Below are 19,509 nucleotides of genomic sequence, written 5' to 3'. Positions count from 1 at the left end.
AAATAAGACCATTAGCATGTCACACATGCCCTGAAGACACACACGGATGTAATACAACAATGCAAGGTGCAATTAAATTTTTTTTTATATGTCTGTAATGTAAAACATGAGAAACCGTAGAGCTGACAGCCTCTTTAGGCCAGTGCATTTCACAGCCTTCATAATTGCACATCTACGTCTATTGGAGAAAATGTGCATCTGTGTTTAAATCATTTTCAATTTTAAAAAAAGCAAAAATCTTTTAAAAGCAAAACAAAAATGTTTCTGGCATTTTGCTTATCGCACAAACAAGTAAATGGAGTCAGCTTTCCATCAGCAATTTGTAGTCGCATCAAGTCTGAAACGACACAAATGAGTCTGGACAAAAACCAATTTGGATTAATAGGATCTCACGGTTGGCGATCCAGTTGAGATGTTGTGTTGTCTACAGGAGCCGTAGTGAAACTCAGTGCCCCCTGCCTGTGATATAATGCAGACCAGATGTCAGCTGAACCGTGTGACTAGCATTAGCAGCGCTCACAGGAGGCTTCATTGTCTTTCACTGGCAAGCAAAAAGTCCGCATTCCAGAATGAGCAAACAAGAGCCTAACCGGCAACTGACGCCTTTTCCCGTTCTTTCGCATTTTACTTTAGTTTTATTGAAGAGCTTGTAACACTCCAAAGAGAAAGGAAAACTTGAAATCGCATCATATGACCCCTTTAATGACATTTAAACACCAAGATGAGGAGGACACTGCAAGAACAGCAAAAACAAAAGTGCTCTGTCCATATACAAAACACCAGGCCGACCCGGACACAAGTCTCTATGACATTGTTGTCTTGACATATTTTCTGAGGATGAAATTTAACAGTTCCTGTTCCTTAATGATTCTTTTAAATAAATATTTGCAAAACAGATTTTAAATTCTGTTGCTGGGATAATTTTAATAACAGCCTAAATGTAAAACAACAAAAATGTAGTAATACATTACATTCATTCATTTGTATAAAATACCACTGACAAAACTCATCATTTCTGTAAATACATACTGTAAAATGAACAGTCAGTAACTACACTGATTTAGGTCTCACAGGCCCTACAACATAACATACTAGGCTATCATTTCTTGGTTCATGGAGTTGAATATGATTAAATTAATGACTTGCGGTTCAGTAAGTGAGATTAACTGAGAAACTGCTCCAAATGATTCCTAAATGTTTGTGATTCACAAAAACAAATCAGCTCACAAGATCCTCACTGGTCGTGCTTTTTTTAAAATCACTAAAAACAAATCGGCTCGAGGATCAGGCTTCACTGATCACGCTGAAGAGTGCAGGGAACATTTTCAGAGAAGATGAGTACGATTTTGCATACCGAAGAACAGGTAATGTAACTGAACGCCTTGAATATGGAGAATATTGGTTCCCACACTAGACTCAAGGTTATTTTTTTTCACTTATATTATCATCCACCATTAAAAACCATTTAGTTACTTAGAAAGAATGGAAAGATATAGCACACGTATCAATAAGCCACACGACTCAAGGTGTCGCCACAAACAGTGCAGGAAAAATTACGCACACTTTTAAAAAAAAGGTAGGGTTTTAGTATTTTTCTGCCAGGACATTATCCGTTAAGTTTAAAGACATTTTCTTTCAACCCTAAAGCACAATGTGCAATTTAAAACAGGCAAAACACTTGTGAAAAATCAGTACAGAAATTGTAACAGTACATTGAGTCTTTTATGTTTTATGGACTTTTCTTGGAGCTTCATTAAGTTGAATACTAAAGGCCCCAAAATAATTTAACCAAAATTAATGAGTGTAACATCAATTTGAAGCAAATTCAGCCAAAATGAAGGTGTGTTTGGAGTATGTTTGAAACAGCTCGCCAGTGTGAACTTTCCAGAAAACTTGGAAAGAAAAAAAACTTGGTAACTTTAACACACCGGCTGTTAAAGACCTTCAAACTGCCACTGGTCCATGATGATTGCATAATAGGTGTGTGTTCTGGGAATCTACCATTTTATATGGAAGTCTTTTCAGGTTCATTTCTTTACACAGTCTGTTGAAGTTAGATGCAAATAAAAAAGTACTGAAGGGTAAGATCTACAAGCTCTAAAGGGAGAATGTAGCTTTAAGACCAAACAGTGACCACAGCTTTCCATCATATTTCCATACACATTCAGGTCAGTCAGAGTTGATGAAAGAATAAATATCCCTTTGTTTTTATTTGCCCAAAGTCATTTTCTAAAGTTGATTTTGAAGTCATTTTTGTGGTACTTTAATTTCAGTATATTGAAGAGTGTACAGTGTTTGTTTCCCATTATGCAATATTTTGAATTGTACTGACATAAGTGGAGCATGCTGCTCATGCCTCTCTGACTCATCTCAGTATGAGATGAAAGAAATATAAGCAACCTTTAAAAGGTTCTTTGTGATTCCCCACAACTATCAGTGCAATTAAAAGAAGCTCAAAGCTAATATTTATGTTAAGGAATTTGCTCTTTTTTTCGTCAGTTGTGATCATAAGCTCTATTTGGACAGCAATTGTTTGTCAGAGTGACATTTGTAAAACGAACCTGATTAGTGATAAAACATATTGGAAGAAATATAAAATGTTATCACATACTTTTGCTGCAATTTTAATCGACTATTTCAATAGTGTACGCCCCATTTTGGCTCCGCTTTGTTATCTTAAGAGCTCCCACTAAATGTGGTACAGAGGTGGCTCAACTATTAGTGTAAATAATTTCAAACATTTCTGTCACAAAAGACTCCATTGTTACAAAAATACACACATTACCATGCAAAGCAACCGTACAGCACTTAGCAGTGGTCAAAAAAGATTTCCAAAACGAGTTTTGGATTAATTCCTGCTTTTAAACTCAGGATTTAAATTACCACACGACCCTGGTGTTTGTCCAAAAACAGTATAATTTGGCTGGGAATTTTGTGGATGGAGGGAGGAAAAAACCCTGACATTTCAGATTCGGGTGGAAATAAAATAACCCTATAAATAACTGACTAACCCCCTTTAAAATATGGAATTATTTTAAGTCCTCATGTCAAATAACTACTATCCGGACTAGGGCTGTCAAATTTTTTTTCGAATTTCGAATATTCGTCGAATTTAAAATAAAAATCCACATTCGAATGCAAAAACGTTGCATTCAAATTTTAGGTGTGCGTCAGACAGCCTTATCAGTGGTGCACGAGATGCAATGACGATGTAAGTGTCGTTGCATTATATATATGTTTAGAAAGCCATGTAAAATTAATGTAGGTTTAACTTAAAAAAAAAAAACTTATATCGATACTTTTTGGCGGGTTTTTTCCCCATCCCACTGCATCACATGTTTTTAAATGAAAAATGTACTCTTGTGTGATTGGCTTTTGGCCCTTTGTATTAAACTATGCATTCATACATGATGCTGTTTTGTTTATAGTTAAGCAACTTAATTATATATGGTGCATGAACGGCTCGAATAGTTCCTGTATCAAATGAAGGCCCGCCTTCTGAAATACGAAATGTGCTGTGATTGGTTAGCTGGGCCAGTGTGTGCTGTGATTGGCAGCACTCGGCGCCTGGTCGGGAAATCCCCCTTACCATAGCCGCCTGCTAGCTTTGAGCGCGATTTAAACCCGGATGATTGTAACCACTCTAAGTTTGTCTGCCTTGGGAAAGCTAGCGTGTCTCCGACATAGCGATGACACTCGTTGCCTTCTCTAGTGCAGCTCAACCAGGTCTCGTCCCATTCGTTGATATTTGTGATATCACAAATCCCGGAAAATATGCGTTGTAGTTTAAACGAGTCGTTCGTTGTAGTTTTTGAAAAGTGATTTCTGTTAAATAAAATATCTCCTTTTGAAGTGGACTTTAAACTTTGTAACTTTGCAGATTTTTTTTATGCTCCAACAGCAACATTACAGACTAACTAAAGTTGAAAAAGTGAAAAAGCATAATAGCACCCCTTTAAATTCGAATATAATTCGAATTTTGATAATATTTAAGTACAAAATTCGAATTTAGTTTTTCAGCCATTTTGACAGCCCTAATCCGGACAGAGATAGAGAAATCTTTAAAAAAAAATATATAAAAATAAACATAAATCTAAAAGAAAAAAGTAACCACACCATATCAATGAGAACCAAAAAATTTATTTTAAAGTCTATGGTTGCCATTTGTTCCTAATAGGTCAAAAATCACAGATATGAGGATGGTAGTTTACAAATCACATAGGAAGCTGTGGGACCAGGATTTTTCCTTTTTCACCTTTCTCCGCCTTTTACTTCTGTTCCCACAATGCTTTCCAACCTGCGGGCACGAATGGGTGGCAGCTGTTCATAGGTGCTGAAGCCCAGCTCTGAGTTCTGCTGGGGCAGCCGAAAAAGAAGCAGGTGGTTCTTTAACACCTGGAGAAACAAAGAAACCAGACATGTCACTGAAAGATACACAAAACCAGGAAAGGTGAGAACATCAAGAGAGATATATAGTGGAGAAAAAGCAGATCCAGGAAATGGAATGTCTTTTTAAGGTAGAGGCGAGTGCCTGATGGTACCTCATCTGTCAGGTAGTAGGTCTTTCTCAGCAGGCTCCGACGTGCCGCCTCCTTCTCCTACACAGTGTGTAAGTCAAGTCGGTCATAACTCACAGCACAACAAAATAAGACAACTAAGAGACCATCGATCACACTTGCTTCACTCTTCAGACATATTTCAAACCCAACCACTCGACTTGGGATTGTGTGACAGAGTGTTTACTTTCATAAATTATAGTTTCCCCTGGAAAAAAGCCTCAAATGTCACCTAGACTATAGTATCGTATACTGTATCAGGAGACCAAACACACCAGTGAATTTGCATTAAGTGCATTTGCTCTGTTTGCTCTGTTGTATTGTATAACCTAAATTTTGGCATTTTCCTCATCATTAGACAATTATATTGCTTCAGTATACTTGGAATGTAATGCACAAATCATACTGACTACTTTTATTTTTGGAGCTTAACAGCCTCTGGTTACCATCTACTTTTATTATATGGAAAGAGCAGCTTGAACATTCCTGCTAAATGTCTCCTTTTGTGCTCCATATAAGAAAGTAAGTCATGGATTTTTAACAACATGAGGGTGACTAAATGATGACTGAATTTTCATTTAAGGTTTCATTTTATGTCCTGCTGCTCATCCTTAAAGGATTTTATGCTTTTTTTTTGTTACACTGTTCTTGTTAGGTGCTGTTAATGTTAACAAAAACTATTAAAAGAAAGATTTCAAAATACTATGCTGGAATAAAATATAAATATTAGAAGTAAAACAAACTAAAATTAGCAATTTTGCCTTGGCAAGTAACTGCAATACATTAATTACAATACAATAATTTGAAGTGCTAAAATTAGAAAAACTGAAATAAAAAATAAAGCTAAACAGAAATATAAAAAAAATGGCAAAATCACATTACAAAATTACGAAAACTTAATTGGATGCGCTAAAAAAAACATCTTAAAAAATAAAAGCTGATCGAAATAATTAATAAATTAATAAATACATAATAAATAATACTAAAATAACACTGGTCTTGTTGCACAGGTAATTTACCTCTGCCACTTCATCCTGGGAGAAGATAAACGCATTTAGGTGGGCAACAGCCACCACATAAAGTACAGGACACCAGTTCCTCTTCAGAGCTCCTGTTACTAGTGCTCGAAAATACAGCCGCAACAGAGGCAGCGAGTCCTCCATGGGGCACGTGAACTTCTCCAATGGAATAGGCAGCTGTAAAGGACAAACAAATCAAATTTCAGATGGAGACCGCTTTAATTGGTTTGCAATAAAAATGTACATTTAAGCAGCAAACTCAATCAAAATAACTTCCCCTCCGCCTTGTAACTACTACTCTTCTCTGATGACATTTGTAATAATCCCTCCACTCCAGCAACCTGTGCATGAGATCCAACTCATGAGATTGCAGCAATAGCAACAACGATCCAATCAATTCCTGATCAAAATCAAATCCCGCCCAGTTTTTTCTCATTCAAGAAAAGTTGATCACAACTTCCATTTCATGCCGAAAAAAAAAAAAAAAGAGTTCTGTGATTGTTTTTTGGGATGATGCAAATAAATTATTGACTCATGAATCAATTATTGCAACAGAGAGTTTGAACTTGAACTGAATTCACAGAAATTCTTAATGCCATTTTTGCTATAGTATAAATCACAGAAACTACTAAAGCATCTGTAAAGGGATAGTTCATCCCAAAATGAAAATTGTCATCATTTACTTCATGTTATTCCAAACCCATACGACAAACCTCATTGGTTCTCATGCGTCAAGCAAGCAGTTTTAACTTATGTTTACCATATTTGATGTGCTCTATGTATGTGTGTTGAGTTGACCAATGTTAATATGTGAATAAAGGCCTAAATTAAAGGGGTCATATGATGCTATTTCAATTTTTCCTTTCTCTTTGGAGTGTTACAAGCTCTTGGTGCATAAAGAAGATCTGTAAAGTTGCAAAGACTAAAGTCTCAAATCCAAAGAGATATTCTTTATAGAAGTTATAAAGCCACGCCTACCTAAAACGGCTCGTTCTAACACCCCCCCACATGTCTACGTCACGATGTGGGAAGATTTGCATAACACCGCCCAAACGTTCACGCAAAGAAAGAAGGCGTAACTTTTATTCTCGCTGTAGTATTGTTGCTGCCGCCGGCGCCATGTTGTGTAGATGCTGTGTGTTTAGTTGTGAAAGCGAAACTACTTTGTTTGGCCTTCCAAAAGAGGACGATATCCGCTTCGTCATGCCTAGAGCTGATCCGTGCTGGTTGCTGAGGAAATACATCAACTTCGCGCTGTGGATCACCGGATCGGCTTTCACCGTGGACGAAGCGGAGTCCAGTCCGGGGTCGTCACATGTGGTTGCCGCATGACCTCCGGCCGCGCCGTTCTCAAGGCTGACAGCCTCCGCTCACTCAAGCCCGTCGTGTGTGGCGCTGTGTGACGCATTTTATAAAGTGGGGCAGTTCCATCTTTGCAAGGACAGTCTGGCGCTTCCGACTCACAGCCTGTATGTACGTTTTCATATTTAAAGAATTTGCCACTGATGATTCAAACGCGAGTTTGAGCAGTGTAGAGTAGCGCTTATTGTTTGTCATTTCTCCGATCACAAATGCAGACAAGAGTTTTATGTTTACGCGGCGCGATGCAACCAATGCGTAAAAAGACAGTATAAGTCAGTAATTATGTCCCCACTGGATGCAACAAATGCCTCGTTTGTAATGGGTTTTTATTGGTTTTGTCTCGCCGTGCCGGGAGACGGCATCACAGTGTGTTAAGGGGCGTAACATTTCCGTCACACACTTGAGGTATTCAGCCAATCACAATGCACTGAATAGCTGGCCAATCAGCGTACACCTCGCTTTTCAGAACGATGAGCTTTGTAAAAATCGAATCGAATCGTTTCAGAAAGACGGGGCATAGAGGAGCAATAATAAAGTACATTATGTGGAAAATAATGTATTTTTTAAACCTTAAACCGCATAAACACATTGCATTACACCAAATACACAACATAATGTTCTTTTTAGCAACGTCATATGACCCCTTTAAATCTACTTTAAGCAAACATATCAGTTCAGAAGCTTTAGAATAAGCCTCTCGATTCATATGGATTACTTTTATGATCTCTTTATGAACTTAAAGAATCAAAGTTTTGGTGCAATGTACTATCAATGGAGAGACAGAAAACAGGTTTCATTAAAATATCTTCATGTGTATTTTGAAGATGAAGGAAAGTCTTTGGAACAAGTGAGTAAAGGTATGGAACTTCTCCGTTTTTGGTAAACAATCCCTTTTACACTCTACTACTCTACTACTGACTACTATTTTAGGAATGTTAATGGCAAAAAAGTGCATCAAAATCTTGGTGATATTCACAATGTTGCCTAATTTTATATTGGCAGCGAAACAAAAATAAATTGTGACTATACACCATACTAATTTCATGCATCCCTACAAGTAAGATCTTGGTGAACTAAATTGGTGAACTAAATTAAACTTTCCCCACTCAAATCATCTGATGACCATGTGAACTGCACTTCATAGCTGAAATCTCAGTCTGAATGGGATCACAGCTCCAAATGGCCATAATTGCAAAGACAAAACTACAGTAACATTTCCATCATGCCTCATCTGTGCATAGGACACCTGACTAGAAGAAACCCCTTACCTGCTGTAGCGAGACCCCCAGGGATCGCAACATTCCCACATGTTCTCCAAACACAGCCAGTCTCATGGTGACACTGTAGCGCCGCTGTAGAGGCAAAAGCATGAAGCAGCCAAAGAGTGAGTCACCGAATGACACAGCCTCATACTGCGCCAGCAGAGCCGAGTATAGGTCATGAAAGGAAGCCAGGCCTGGTGGAGGTGAGCCCAGATCCAGCGCCTCAAGCTGGGCTGGCCGTGTTAGTCCGCGAAACAGCGCCCAAGTAAGCTCTTGCACGGGCCGTTCCAGGAAGAGGTCACTGGAGCACAGAAAGACACAAGCTAGCCGGGCTAACTTAGCCACTGGTGGCACCGCCGTGAGCGCCTGCTCCCTCCAACTCTCCAAAACAAGCAGCCATTGAAGGCAGTGAGTGACTGACTGCACTGACCCCTCTGGAAGAGACTCGACCTGCTGCTCACCACCAGCTGACAGCCCCATTCGCTCATAGAGACTTATGAGCGGTAAGAAGGGCCAATCAGAAGGCAGGGAGGGGCCGGTAAGTTCAGGTAGGAGATGAGAGCTGACAAAAGGGGTTCGACCAAGGTATCGGTCACGGGATGAAAGGACAGAGGATTCCAAGTGTGCAAGGTGGGTGAGGTAACAACCACGGATGGAGGGCAAATGTTGAAGAGCGTCACGCAGCAGAGCACCAACAGCAGGTGAAGTCCTGTCTTTAAGCTGCAACTCAGCCAATGCAGCCACCTCTGTTTCACCATGAACACCTTCCCTGACAACAAGAAAAAAATTAACTATTAGTGTACAATAGTTCATATTACATTAGTGAAAAAAAATTCCCAAGACAACAATATAATTATCATCAACATAAAGGTACATCCTTCCAGTGCTTAAATTGTGACGAGGAAAAATAATTCAAATAAAAAAATATTAACAAACATGCACTACCCAAGTTTAGCTCACTAAGGCTATATTTATTACATTAAAAATACATTAAAACAGTAATATTGTGAAATGTTATTGCAACTTAAAATAACTGTTTTATCTGAATATATTTTAAAATATATGTATAGCTGAATTTTCAGCATAATTACTCCAGTCTTCAGTGTCACATGATCCTTCAGAAATCATTCAAATATGCTGATTTAGTGCTCAAGAAACATTTCTTATTTTCAATTTTGAAAAAAGTTCTGCTTAATATTTTTGGATTAATAGAAAGTTCAAAAGAACAGTATTTATTTGAAATAGAAATCCACTGTAACCATTAGAAATGTCTTTACTGAGCCCAACTTTTAAACAATTGTGTATTTAAAAAAAACAAACAAACAAACAGACAGACAGAATAAAATACCGTAGATAAATAAAAAAAAGTCACATTTCACAATAAATACTAAAAAAACAAAAACATAACTAAAACCAGAAACAACTGTCCATGCAAAGATCTGCTACATCCTATCTGAAATGTGCAGTTTGCTGCTCTCTTGTGAGTATGATGTGAAACTACAGCTTCTTATTTTTTTCTTTATTTTTTTTTTTAAATATTGCAACAATAAAAATTAAGCATAAATGCATTTATAGCATGTTTGAAATTGTTCAGAAACACTTGAAGATCAACATCTGAACAAAAACAGTATGCAATCAGAACATGATGTACAATAATATGAGGGCAAATCTAAATACCCAGCCAAGACCTGAGCAGCTTTTAAACGGGAGACCCTTAGTGTAATTAATCTCTCCCAGTGAGTTTCAGCTTTTATCTCTGTGCAATTAACAAAAAATGTCCTCTTGGAATATGTCTGATTCAAATGTTTGAAGACGGTCACAAAGCGTTTGAGAGAGGCGGGGCATAGAGAACCTACAATAATGTACAGTATTTGAAAAATAATGTGTTTTTTGAACATTAAAGCATGTCAACATATTCTGTTACACCAAATAATGATCTTTAAAAAAAGCATCATATGACCCCTTTAATACTATTAACCACTGTATATCAAAGCAACATAAAAGACATGGACAATCATATGAAACAGAGATCTATCAAATAAAATTGCCTCCTAGAGACCCTCTGATCTAAAGGCATTTAAACAAAATCTTAGTTAAGGTTTTTTTTTTTTTTTTGCTTAGATTGAAATCAAAGAATTTTGACATTTGTAATGACAATTTCCATAAGTAATTAAAATATAAAAGTAGCTCAAAAAAGTTGGAAAGAATTTCACTGCATTTGAAAAAAAGAAGAATCTACTAACAAATTATGCACTTTCCAAAAGTCTTTTTTTCCCGTTTATTTTTTAACAACTGATGTCAAGGTGACTTATAGAGGATGTATAAAGTCTAGCTTATAGGGAGGGGTGTAACAGATTTGTGAAATTATGCTACATAAGAAACCTGCACAAAACAAAACCAGCAGACGGGCTGAATGGCTGCGTCTCATTTCGGAGGTCGCATTTGAAGGCTGCATACGTCAATGAAAAGCTAATGAAATTGCGAATTTATCCTCGGTGACAGCAGGTGTTGCTTATGGTCCACATATATGTAATATCTTCCTGGATTTCGAGCATCGCGAACAGTGAGCCTGATCTGCCTGGGACAGTATTTTCTCCTCTTTACAGACCTCATAAAAATTCCCACACAAATTACATTTTGGGAAATGACTGCAAGCAGTTTGTGTGCAATTGTGGAATAGAGATCTGCCAAAATAAAATTAAAAACCAGTTACGATTTATAGCCGGTCGACCGGTGCATCTCTAGAACCGAAACTTTCCCACTGCTGATTGAAAACAAGCAGGCAGTTCTTCGAGCCCTTGCGTGCCTTCTAGACTCGCTCTTCTTGTTTTGGGTTAGTGCGTAGATCGTCTCTTCTTCTGCTCTTTCCTGTTGTGACGGTTAGCGTTGCATTACCACACTTTTGGATTGACCGCCTATGACTGATGGTATTCGTCGTCTGACTGCATGAACCAAACCGTGACGTCCGTATTGTGACGGTTCGGGACGAATACATGTACTGTTACACCCCTACTACCTTATGTGTCTGGGGCCACTATATAACAAAATGTGAATATTTTGTGTGACTGAAGTCATTGTAATCATACAATGTCTGGGTTCCCACTCTTTTTCAGTGAACATTTTCCAGGACTTTGAGGAATTTTCCAGTATATTTTTAATTGAATTACAGCGAGAATAAAAGACAAGGATCACGACCTAAAGTAACAGATATTCCTCTCTCCAGAAGTCTTTAAAAACATACCGTTTATGGCCATGACTTAACTATAAAATCAGCTCTTTAATATGAGCTCTTAATTATACATTACAACAAATGATTTTCAGAACCAGTTTCAGTACCAATATTTTTTAATTATTATTATTAATTAAGCATTTAATTATTTTATTTAACTATTTGAAAATAAAAATAAATTAAATCAGTTCATTATTAATGCTAATAATAATATTAAAGTAAATACCAATTTAAAATATTGGCATGTTTCTTTCGAATATTTTTCAATTAAGTATTGCTTTAAAAGGGTCAAGTGAAAAATGAGTGGATTCTGACTAACTGAAACACCTCTGATTGGCCATTGCATATCACTGCTCAGGTAAAGCAATATAAATATGCACTGACGCGTTTGAAAGCAGTCGCCTATCAGCAAGTACTGATTTGAGTCTGTATTTGGTACTACCAGTTGTTACGTTTTTAAAAATTTCAGTATCAACACGGTACAGAAGTACTAATAGTCTACTTTTGAGAATAATCAAAATTATTAGTTAACAAGTTACTGAATTAGTGAATTACAGAAATACTTCTTAAAGTTGACCACTGGATAGAACGTTGGGAAACAATGTTCACATCGTCAAAAGTCAGTAGTGATGCACCAATCTTGATTTTTCATGGCCGATTCAGATTTTTTTGTGACATCAGTGGTTCAACCGTAATTTTATGAAACTACGAGAATACTTTTTGTGTGCAAAAAAAATGACTTTATTGAAAAATGTCTTCTCTTCCGTGCCAGTCTTTGACTTGCATTCATCGGATTGAAAACAAGGCGCAGCGCATCCGGTTTCTATGTCAGAACGCCGGCTCCATCGTCAGCATCATCACACGCATGCGGCGTGGTACTCTCATGAACAGGGGCAGGCTTGGTCGGATTTATGGCCGTTTGAATGTTTTCTACTACTAACATTAATTGTTTCGGGCCAGTGGTAAACTGTTCATTCTTGGCTAAAGGAAATCACAATTACATTTTTATAATAATAATTTTCCAGGACATGTTATATTTTCTCTCATTTTCCATGTGTTTTCCAGGACTGGAAAATAAGTCATCAATTTTCCAGGTTTTCCAGGACCCGTGGGAGCCCTGAATTTATGAGAGAAATGAGAGCTGTACGGCAAACATCAGAGACTTACGGAAGGAGGCTGTGACTGAAGGTCATGACAGACATGAGTTCATGTGCCAGATATTCACTGCCAGGCAGCAGCCAGGACACTAAAGCCATCGAAACTTGGTGGAACAAGGCGGCATGTTTGGCCACCTCTGGGTCAACTGGAACCTAAAAAGAATTAAGTCACAATAAAATTAAGGCATTACAATTCATTAACTAACAGAATGCTTTTCAAATAAAACAGCATATTTGAGACTTATATTTTTTATTCAAGCTTAGTTAATGTTAATTTATTTATTCATTAAGCAAAGAAATTAAAATATATTTTATTTTCTAATTAAAATATACTCTAAATATTTTATATTTATATGTATATATATTTTTAGTGTGTGTGTGTGTACATAAAATGTATGCAAATTTGTTAAATGCAAAGGTTGCAGTTACCAGCTTGTGAGCCAGTCTGAGCAGCAGATACAGCAGGTGGTGCTCATGGTGTAAAATCCAGGCACTCATGTGAGAAACAGAGGGCATGGCTCCGATACAAGACCGCAGATAACTCAGCACAGAGTCCGAGAGGATGAGATGACTGAACTGATGAGAGACAAAGAAAGAAATTTACCACCAAGCATATGCCAGCATTTTCCACATGTATCATCAAAATGAATTTACCTTCTTTATTAAGCCTTTGTGGATGGAGGTGATGGTGTTCAGCAGGTATAGGAGGGCAGTAGGGAGAGACAGAGGGGAGTTGGGCCCTGCCATTGTGCTGGAGGTCTTCAGCCACGAGCAGCCCAGGATTGGCAGACTGGGGACGACCTCCCCACCAGCTGCACTCAGCCCAGGGTTACAGATCATAGAGCTGGACCTGCAGCAGGAGAAGAGAACATAATCACTATTATGTTCCAACTAAACTTCTAGCAAAATCATTGTCACCTCCAATATAATTCAGGAAATATATTTTACTTGATTCTACAAGTAAACACTTGTAAAGAAAAACTAACATTCAAAACTAACAAAACTAATAGTCATATATTAGCAATTTTATTGTGCAAGTCCACTGTAACACCATTATAATTTTATATAAATATCTCACTACAATTATTATTTTATTAATATTACATTTATTTTATTGTTGTATTATTACATTATATTGATATTCACTCCACCTGAAGCTGCTGGTTATATTTCGCATAGCCTGATGGGATATCAGTGGCAGAAGCACATCTGAAGTTAGTGACTCAAGTTCCTGTAGACACTGTACTGGCTGGAAAGAGCTCTGACAAAAGAATCAGATCAGATCATTCACATCACATATGCAAAGGATGGTAATTATTTAAGTATCTGTAATTTGTAGGCCCATTTGCACTAAAAGCTTCAGTTACCACAACTAAATTTTGATATAATGGGATAAATATATGAGAGAAAAAGTAGCAAGGCTGTGAATGGCACTCAATTTCTACTAGCAGTGTAAAAAGCATATAAATAAATACATTATCAGCAGCTATTTTGTGCAGACAGCATTATCTTGCCATGAGGGATCTGACTGAATACGCTGAATAATGTGGAATCATCTTTCATATTTTGGTGTTTATCACACCAGAAGCTTTGATGAAGGGCAGTTTGGATCTAAAAGAAGCCACTGATTTGATTATCCACTTTGATTCTGAGAGTTGAGCTCCTAATGTCCTATCAAACCATTCATGCATTTATTGCTAAACTTCTCAAGGCATTTATAATGTAAACTGTGTATTTAAACGTGGCTAAATATAAACTTCAGGTGTTCCATGTGAACAATCCGTTTTTAAAATAAGCTTGTTTAAGGAGGCACTGGCTTTGAGTCTTATTTCTTTCTTATAAATACCTACCTGCACACAGAGCTGTGAATAATACGCCTCAGTGTAGAGCAGGTAGGATGGAAGCAGAATCAGAGCACTTGACATTTGAGCCGGGCCATCGAGTGCTCTCACACAGCCCTTGAGAGAGCTAATGACAGTAGGCTGGAGACCCATCACATGACTCCACACAACCGGAGGAGGTGGAGGACACTCTGTACCCTGAGCACTGTCAATACACAGAGCGAAACAGCTCAAGGCCATATCCAAAATGTATAGCACACAAATGAAACTGCAATATTATTATTAATAAAGCAAGTCATAAATTATGGTGGTACATATTTCTCTTAAAGGCACAATATGTAATTTTCGATATGTAGTATTCAAAATAAACAAATAAACAAAGGCGTAGTTTGATGACGCCGTGACTGAGTGTGGAATCATGGGAGTTGTCGTCTTCATCCCCACAGCCGATGCAGTCCGACGGGACTCGGGCAGAAATCATGTTCATGGATGAGCTATTGATTTATTAACGTAGTAGAATGAAGCAGGGTGAGGCTGAAAGCCGTCGAAGCGAAACAAACCTCTGAACGAGCGCGACACACGGCTCAAAAGCAGCAGAGCTTTTATTATGCCACAGTCGACCGCTTCCGCTCCTTCCGGTCGTGCGTATGTGGGGGAACACATCTGCGCTGTTTTATCATACTAGATACATTTGAAAGTTCTGTTATAATGCTCTGTGCGGTCGTCACCGGTCTATTAAAACACACAACATATTAAAGCGTCTTTGGTGTTTCCATGTTTTCTACAAAACAAAACCGGAAATCGAGGGGTTATGACGTCATTGGCAGGCGACACAATGACACCATGGACACGGTCCGTGTCACTAGTTAAAATTGCTTATTTCTCTGGATTTAAACATTCTTCGAAACATTTGGGATAATGTAAGTACACAAGTCAGCAAAATATATAACACTGTTCTAGTGGTTTTTGGATATTTTAATAAAAAAATCTTACATATTGTGCCTTTAAAACACTCTAACAGCTGTCAATCCTACCAAGTGTTTCAAGGTTCCTGACAAACTGTTAAATCTAATCAAACAGAAAACAGTTCAAAAGCTCTTTCTAATTATATCTTTAAGGAATCCATGAAATCACTTAATGAGTACACTTTCCTTTTCTGGTGTTCTGCTGACATTTACCATTGAAACAGGAAGTTCTAGCAGGATGTATGAAATAGCTAAATATAAGAAAGTATATTATCTATATGAACTAATTTTAATAAATAACTAATTATAATAATTGTATTAAATATGATAAATACATATCAGTTTCACTAGTATTGTGATGTATTGTAAAAGACCACAGTCAGTGAATATTCCTCTAAACTGTTTTAATATTATTTATAAATTAAAAATTATAAATATAAATATTAATAATAATATGACAGTAATGACATTTATCATTTTTTGCAAAAGATTTCTATTTTGAACTTTTTTATTCATTGAAATACCGAAAAAATATTACAAAATAAACAATAAAATATTAAGCAGCACAACTGTTTTCAACATTGATAATAATAAGAAATGTTTCTTGAGCAGCAATTCAGCATATTAGAATGATTTCTGAAGGATCATGTGACACTGAAGACTGGAGTAATGGTGCTGAAAATTCAACTTTACCATCACAAGAATAAAATATGTTTTAAATATATTACAATAGAAAATAGTTCTTTTAAATTTGAAACTGTTTTACTGTATTTTTGATCAAATAAATGCAGTGAAAATAAGAGAGTTCTTTCAAAAACAGTAGTGGTACTGTATATTAATAGTTTTTAATTATTTCTCAAATTATCAAAAGTAGCAATCAAATACATACACTCTATTAACATGTTCAAAATAATTAAAGTTATTTTTTATTTATGTAACGTGCAATTGTTAAGACATTTGCATATGGTTTGCTAAAATGACCACATCGTAGAAGTGTAGTCTCACCTGACCAAGTCTCTCTGCAATTCTTCATGGCACCCTGCCGTTTGAGTGACCCGAGTCAGCAGCACGAGCAGAGCCGTGATTAGGTCCAGCTCCAGAAACAGCACAGCCTCAGATGAAGCACACAGCCGGTTCCCAGCCTGCAACCTCTTCACTAGCACAGGATACAGGTCCCTGAAATGAAGGAAACACTCACCGTCACTACAATCAGATGCTTTGAGTACATTCCCAAACATCTGCATATACATCACTGTATAGTCACAATTCACACTGTACTTTAACAACCACAGCTTATAGTCATAATTTGAAAGGGAAGTGACTGGTCATCCTCACGTGTACAGATTACAAGCCTGTCCGTAACTGGCAGCCACTGCGAACAGCCTCAGTGCCTCTGTACTGCAGAGAAGAGCTTCACCTGCTTCCAGCAACATCTCTGATGGTTCCACAACCACAAAATGTGACAAGAGCTCCTTCCTTCCCAAAGAGTTTAGCTAAGAAGCACAGACCGATTAGGGTCAAGCTTGACTTTAAGATATTACATACCAAAATGTACAATTTTAGAGTATAAGAACACCATTAAGGAGGTTTTATTTTAGAAAAACCTACATTTTTAGCTTAACCAAAGTATCAAAATACCATAGTAGCCCACAGCAAGACTATTTATATACATATGATATTTCAGCACAACAATATGGTTTGACATCTGAGTAGGAGACCTGTCACATGTTTTAATAAGCATCAAACTCATTTACTAAAGTGGGTGGGAGACCTGTAAATCTTGTAATAAGTATTATAATCATTTACAATTAGTGGGTGCTTGACACTGTTAACCTACACAATTTAGTGGATACTTACTATTCTAGCACAAGCATGCCTCCCAGCACTTGCTAAAACACGAAGCAGCTTCATCGCCAAGGCAACAGGCAGCCCGTACAAAGAGGACAGAGCCCGTGAGGTGGCAGGAGCCCAGGAACAGGGAAGAAACTCCGAAATCACAGTGTTCATTAGCCGAGGACAGGCCAAGATCTGACAGGGAAAAAGGTTAGAATTTTATTAAAAACAGAAACAACAGAAAGATTTGTGCAAACAATGTGTAAATCATTAGTCCAAATCTAAAGTAAAAACAATGTAGCATTGAAGTTCAGATCATTGCAAAGTTCACAGGGTTCAGAACAGTGTTATTATTGTTAACTACAACTAAAACTATTAAAAATATTTTTTAGTAATTAAAATAAAGCGGAAATTAAATAAAACATGAATATTAGATGAAAAATGTGGAAAAAAATGAAATAAGTTTAAGCTGAAGTACTAAAACTACTAAAACTAAAATTACAATAAACAAACATTTTTAAAAAATTTGAATGAATAAAAATTTAAATAGCACACAATAAAATTACTAAAATGAAAACTAAAAACTAAAAAATAACACTGGTTCAGAATTCAGCTACCTGTGTTGCTGCAGCAGTTGAGTGGCGAGCGATTCGGATCAGAACCTCCAGAATATCAAGAACAACCCGGGGTGAGGGCCGCACCACCTCCAGGATGTACCGCAGCCGAGGAAGACCCTGCATCTTCAGAAAGCCCTGATGGCAACACAGAAATTTCAGGAATTCTGCATAACTAAGAGCAGCAACTAACTTTGCAGAAAGAGAGCAATCTTAGACCCCAGTTACCTTGACAACATCCTGCCTAGCAACTTCATGATCGGTTTTCTTTTCTTCTTTCTCTTTTGCTGTTTCTTTCATGGTCTCATCCAAGTCTTCATCGTCCTCATCCTCCTGAGCAGTGGGCAGTAAAGGAAAGGTTGCCATCCCAAGCAACCACGGGAAGGCATTATCCAGGCACTCCTAGGATGAGACAAATCAGAAATTATGTGGTTAATTATCAACAAAAGTGCATAAACGATACGAGAGATGATTGTCTCTTACTTCATCGTCAGATGAAACCAGCAGAGCTCGCAAGGCATGCACCGCTGCTGACATCACACCCTCCACACTGTCATCCAGGGAGAACCGCAGAAGAAAGAGGAGTCCAGCATCCAGTAAAGAAGACAAGACACTGCCCTTCAGAGAGGAAATGTACTCACCAGCATGGGCCTGATGGAGAATACAAGCGCACAGTGTTTAAAAAAGACAAATCTACAGAAATAAAACACTTTAGTGCCAGATTTACTAACAGCTTGCACCAGCGCAAACACTCTTTTGGCGTTAAAAATTACTGCCATTACTGTGATTTACTAAAGACAAGCGGTGAATAATTAGCAATGAAAGGGCATGGATACAGTGATTTTTTTCAGCTGACATTATTGCATATGTATTTGTAGGAGTTTCCCTTCCAGGCACAAAATTTATGGAAGAAAAGTATTTAAATAAATCATGCAACATGATTTACCAAGGAACGCGGCAGTCAATTTACTGGCATTTGCACCATTATTACACCCAAAATGCATGTCTTAACCCAGAAAGACAGACAGATACAGATGGACAAACAAATAGTTGGTTAATTTATTTCACAAGTGAAGGTGTCCAAAAAAGGGGTTAAATACTACTCAAGATAAAGTGAGTTTAGATTATTAATAGTACATATTTTTCAAAAGTATGTAAAAAAAAATTTTAATATATAATTTTTTTTAAAGGGGTCCTATTATGCTCTTTTACAAAGTCTTGATTTTGTTTTGGGGGTGTATTAGAACAACCCCTAGGTTGTTCGAAAAACACATTTTTCAAATATTTAACATTATTACAACACCTCTCTCCCCAGTCTGGCATGAACGACTCGAATAGTTCCTGTATCAAATGAAAGCCCGCCTTCTGAAATACGAAATGTGCTGTGATTGGTTAGCTGGGCCAGTGTATGTTGTGATTGGCACCACTCAGCGCCTGGTCGGGAAATATACAGTCTATGGAAATGTCATGCCCCTTACCATAGCCACCTGCAAGCTTCAATGTAAATATTGCGTCAAAATCAAATCAATTTGAGAGCGATTTAAACCCGGATGATTGTAATCACTCTAAGTTCGTCTGCCTTGGGAAAGCTAGCGTGTCTCCGACATAGTGATGATAACACTCGTTGCCTTCTCTAGTGCAGCTCAACCAGGTCTCGTCCCATTCGTCGAT

The 19,509-nt window shown here is 37.4% G+C and overlaps 1 protein-coding gene across 1 annotated transcript in view; it reads right to left on the bottom strand.

Annotated features, from left to right (window-relative positions):
• Nucleotides 1-4,160: 4,160 nt before the first annotated feature.
• Nucleotides 4,161-19,509, bottom strand: part of LOC107733146 (RNA polymerase II-associated protein 1-like) — a 21,134-nt gene continuing 5,785 nt past the window's right edge. The window contains exons 10-24 of the mRNA XM_016544659.1: nucleotides 18,322-18,489; nucleotides 18,067-18,240; nucleotides 17,842-17,976; nucleotides 17,249-17,419; nucleotides 16,727-16,884; nucleotides 16,397-16,567; nucleotides 14,436-14,631; nucleotides 13,737-13,846; nucleotides 13,240-13,435; nucleotides 13,015-13,161; nucleotides 12,596-12,738; nucleotides 8,206-8,968; nucleotides 5,576-5,752; nucleotides 4,542-4,598; nucleotides 4,161-4,395 (exon numbers count right to left, since the gene is read on the bottom strand). Of these exons, the coding sequence (XP_016400145.1) occupies nucleotides 4,252-4,395; nucleotides 4,542-4,598; nucleotides 5,576-5,752; nucleotides 8,206-8,968; nucleotides 12,596-12,738; nucleotides 13,015-13,161; nucleotides 13,240-13,435; nucleotides 13,737-13,846; nucleotides 14,436-14,631; nucleotides 16,397-16,567; nucleotides 16,727-16,884; nucleotides 17,249-17,419; nucleotides 17,842-17,976; nucleotides 18,067-18,240; nucleotides 18,322-18,489 (2,910 nt within the window). The 3' untranslated portion in view covers nucleotides 4,161-4,251. The remainder of the gene's footprint in view (nucleotides 4,396-4,541; nucleotides 4,599-5,575; nucleotides 5,753-8,205; nucleotides 8,969-12,595; nucleotides 12,739-13,014; nucleotides 13,162-13,239; nucleotides 13,436-13,736; nucleotides 13,847-14,435; nucleotides 14,632-16,396; nucleotides 16,568-16,726; nucleotides 16,885-17,248; nucleotides 17,420-17,841; nucleotides 17,977-18,066; nucleotides 18,241-18,321; nucleotides 18,490-19,509) is intronic.

This window comes from Sinocyclocheilus rhinocerous, unplaced genomic scaffold, assembly GCF_001515625.1.
Source record: "Sinocyclocheilus rhinocerous isolate Xijiao unplaced genomic scaffold, SAMN03320098_v1.1 scaffold8, whole genome shotgun sequence".
Taxonomy (NCBI): domain Eukaryota; kingdom Metazoa; phylum Chordata; class Actinopteri; order Cypriniformes; family Cyprinidae; genus Sinocyclocheilus; species Sinocyclocheilus rhinocerous.
The sequence above is the reverse complement of the archived record's forward strand: the minus strand, read 5'-3'. Positions and strand labels throughout refer to the sequence as shown.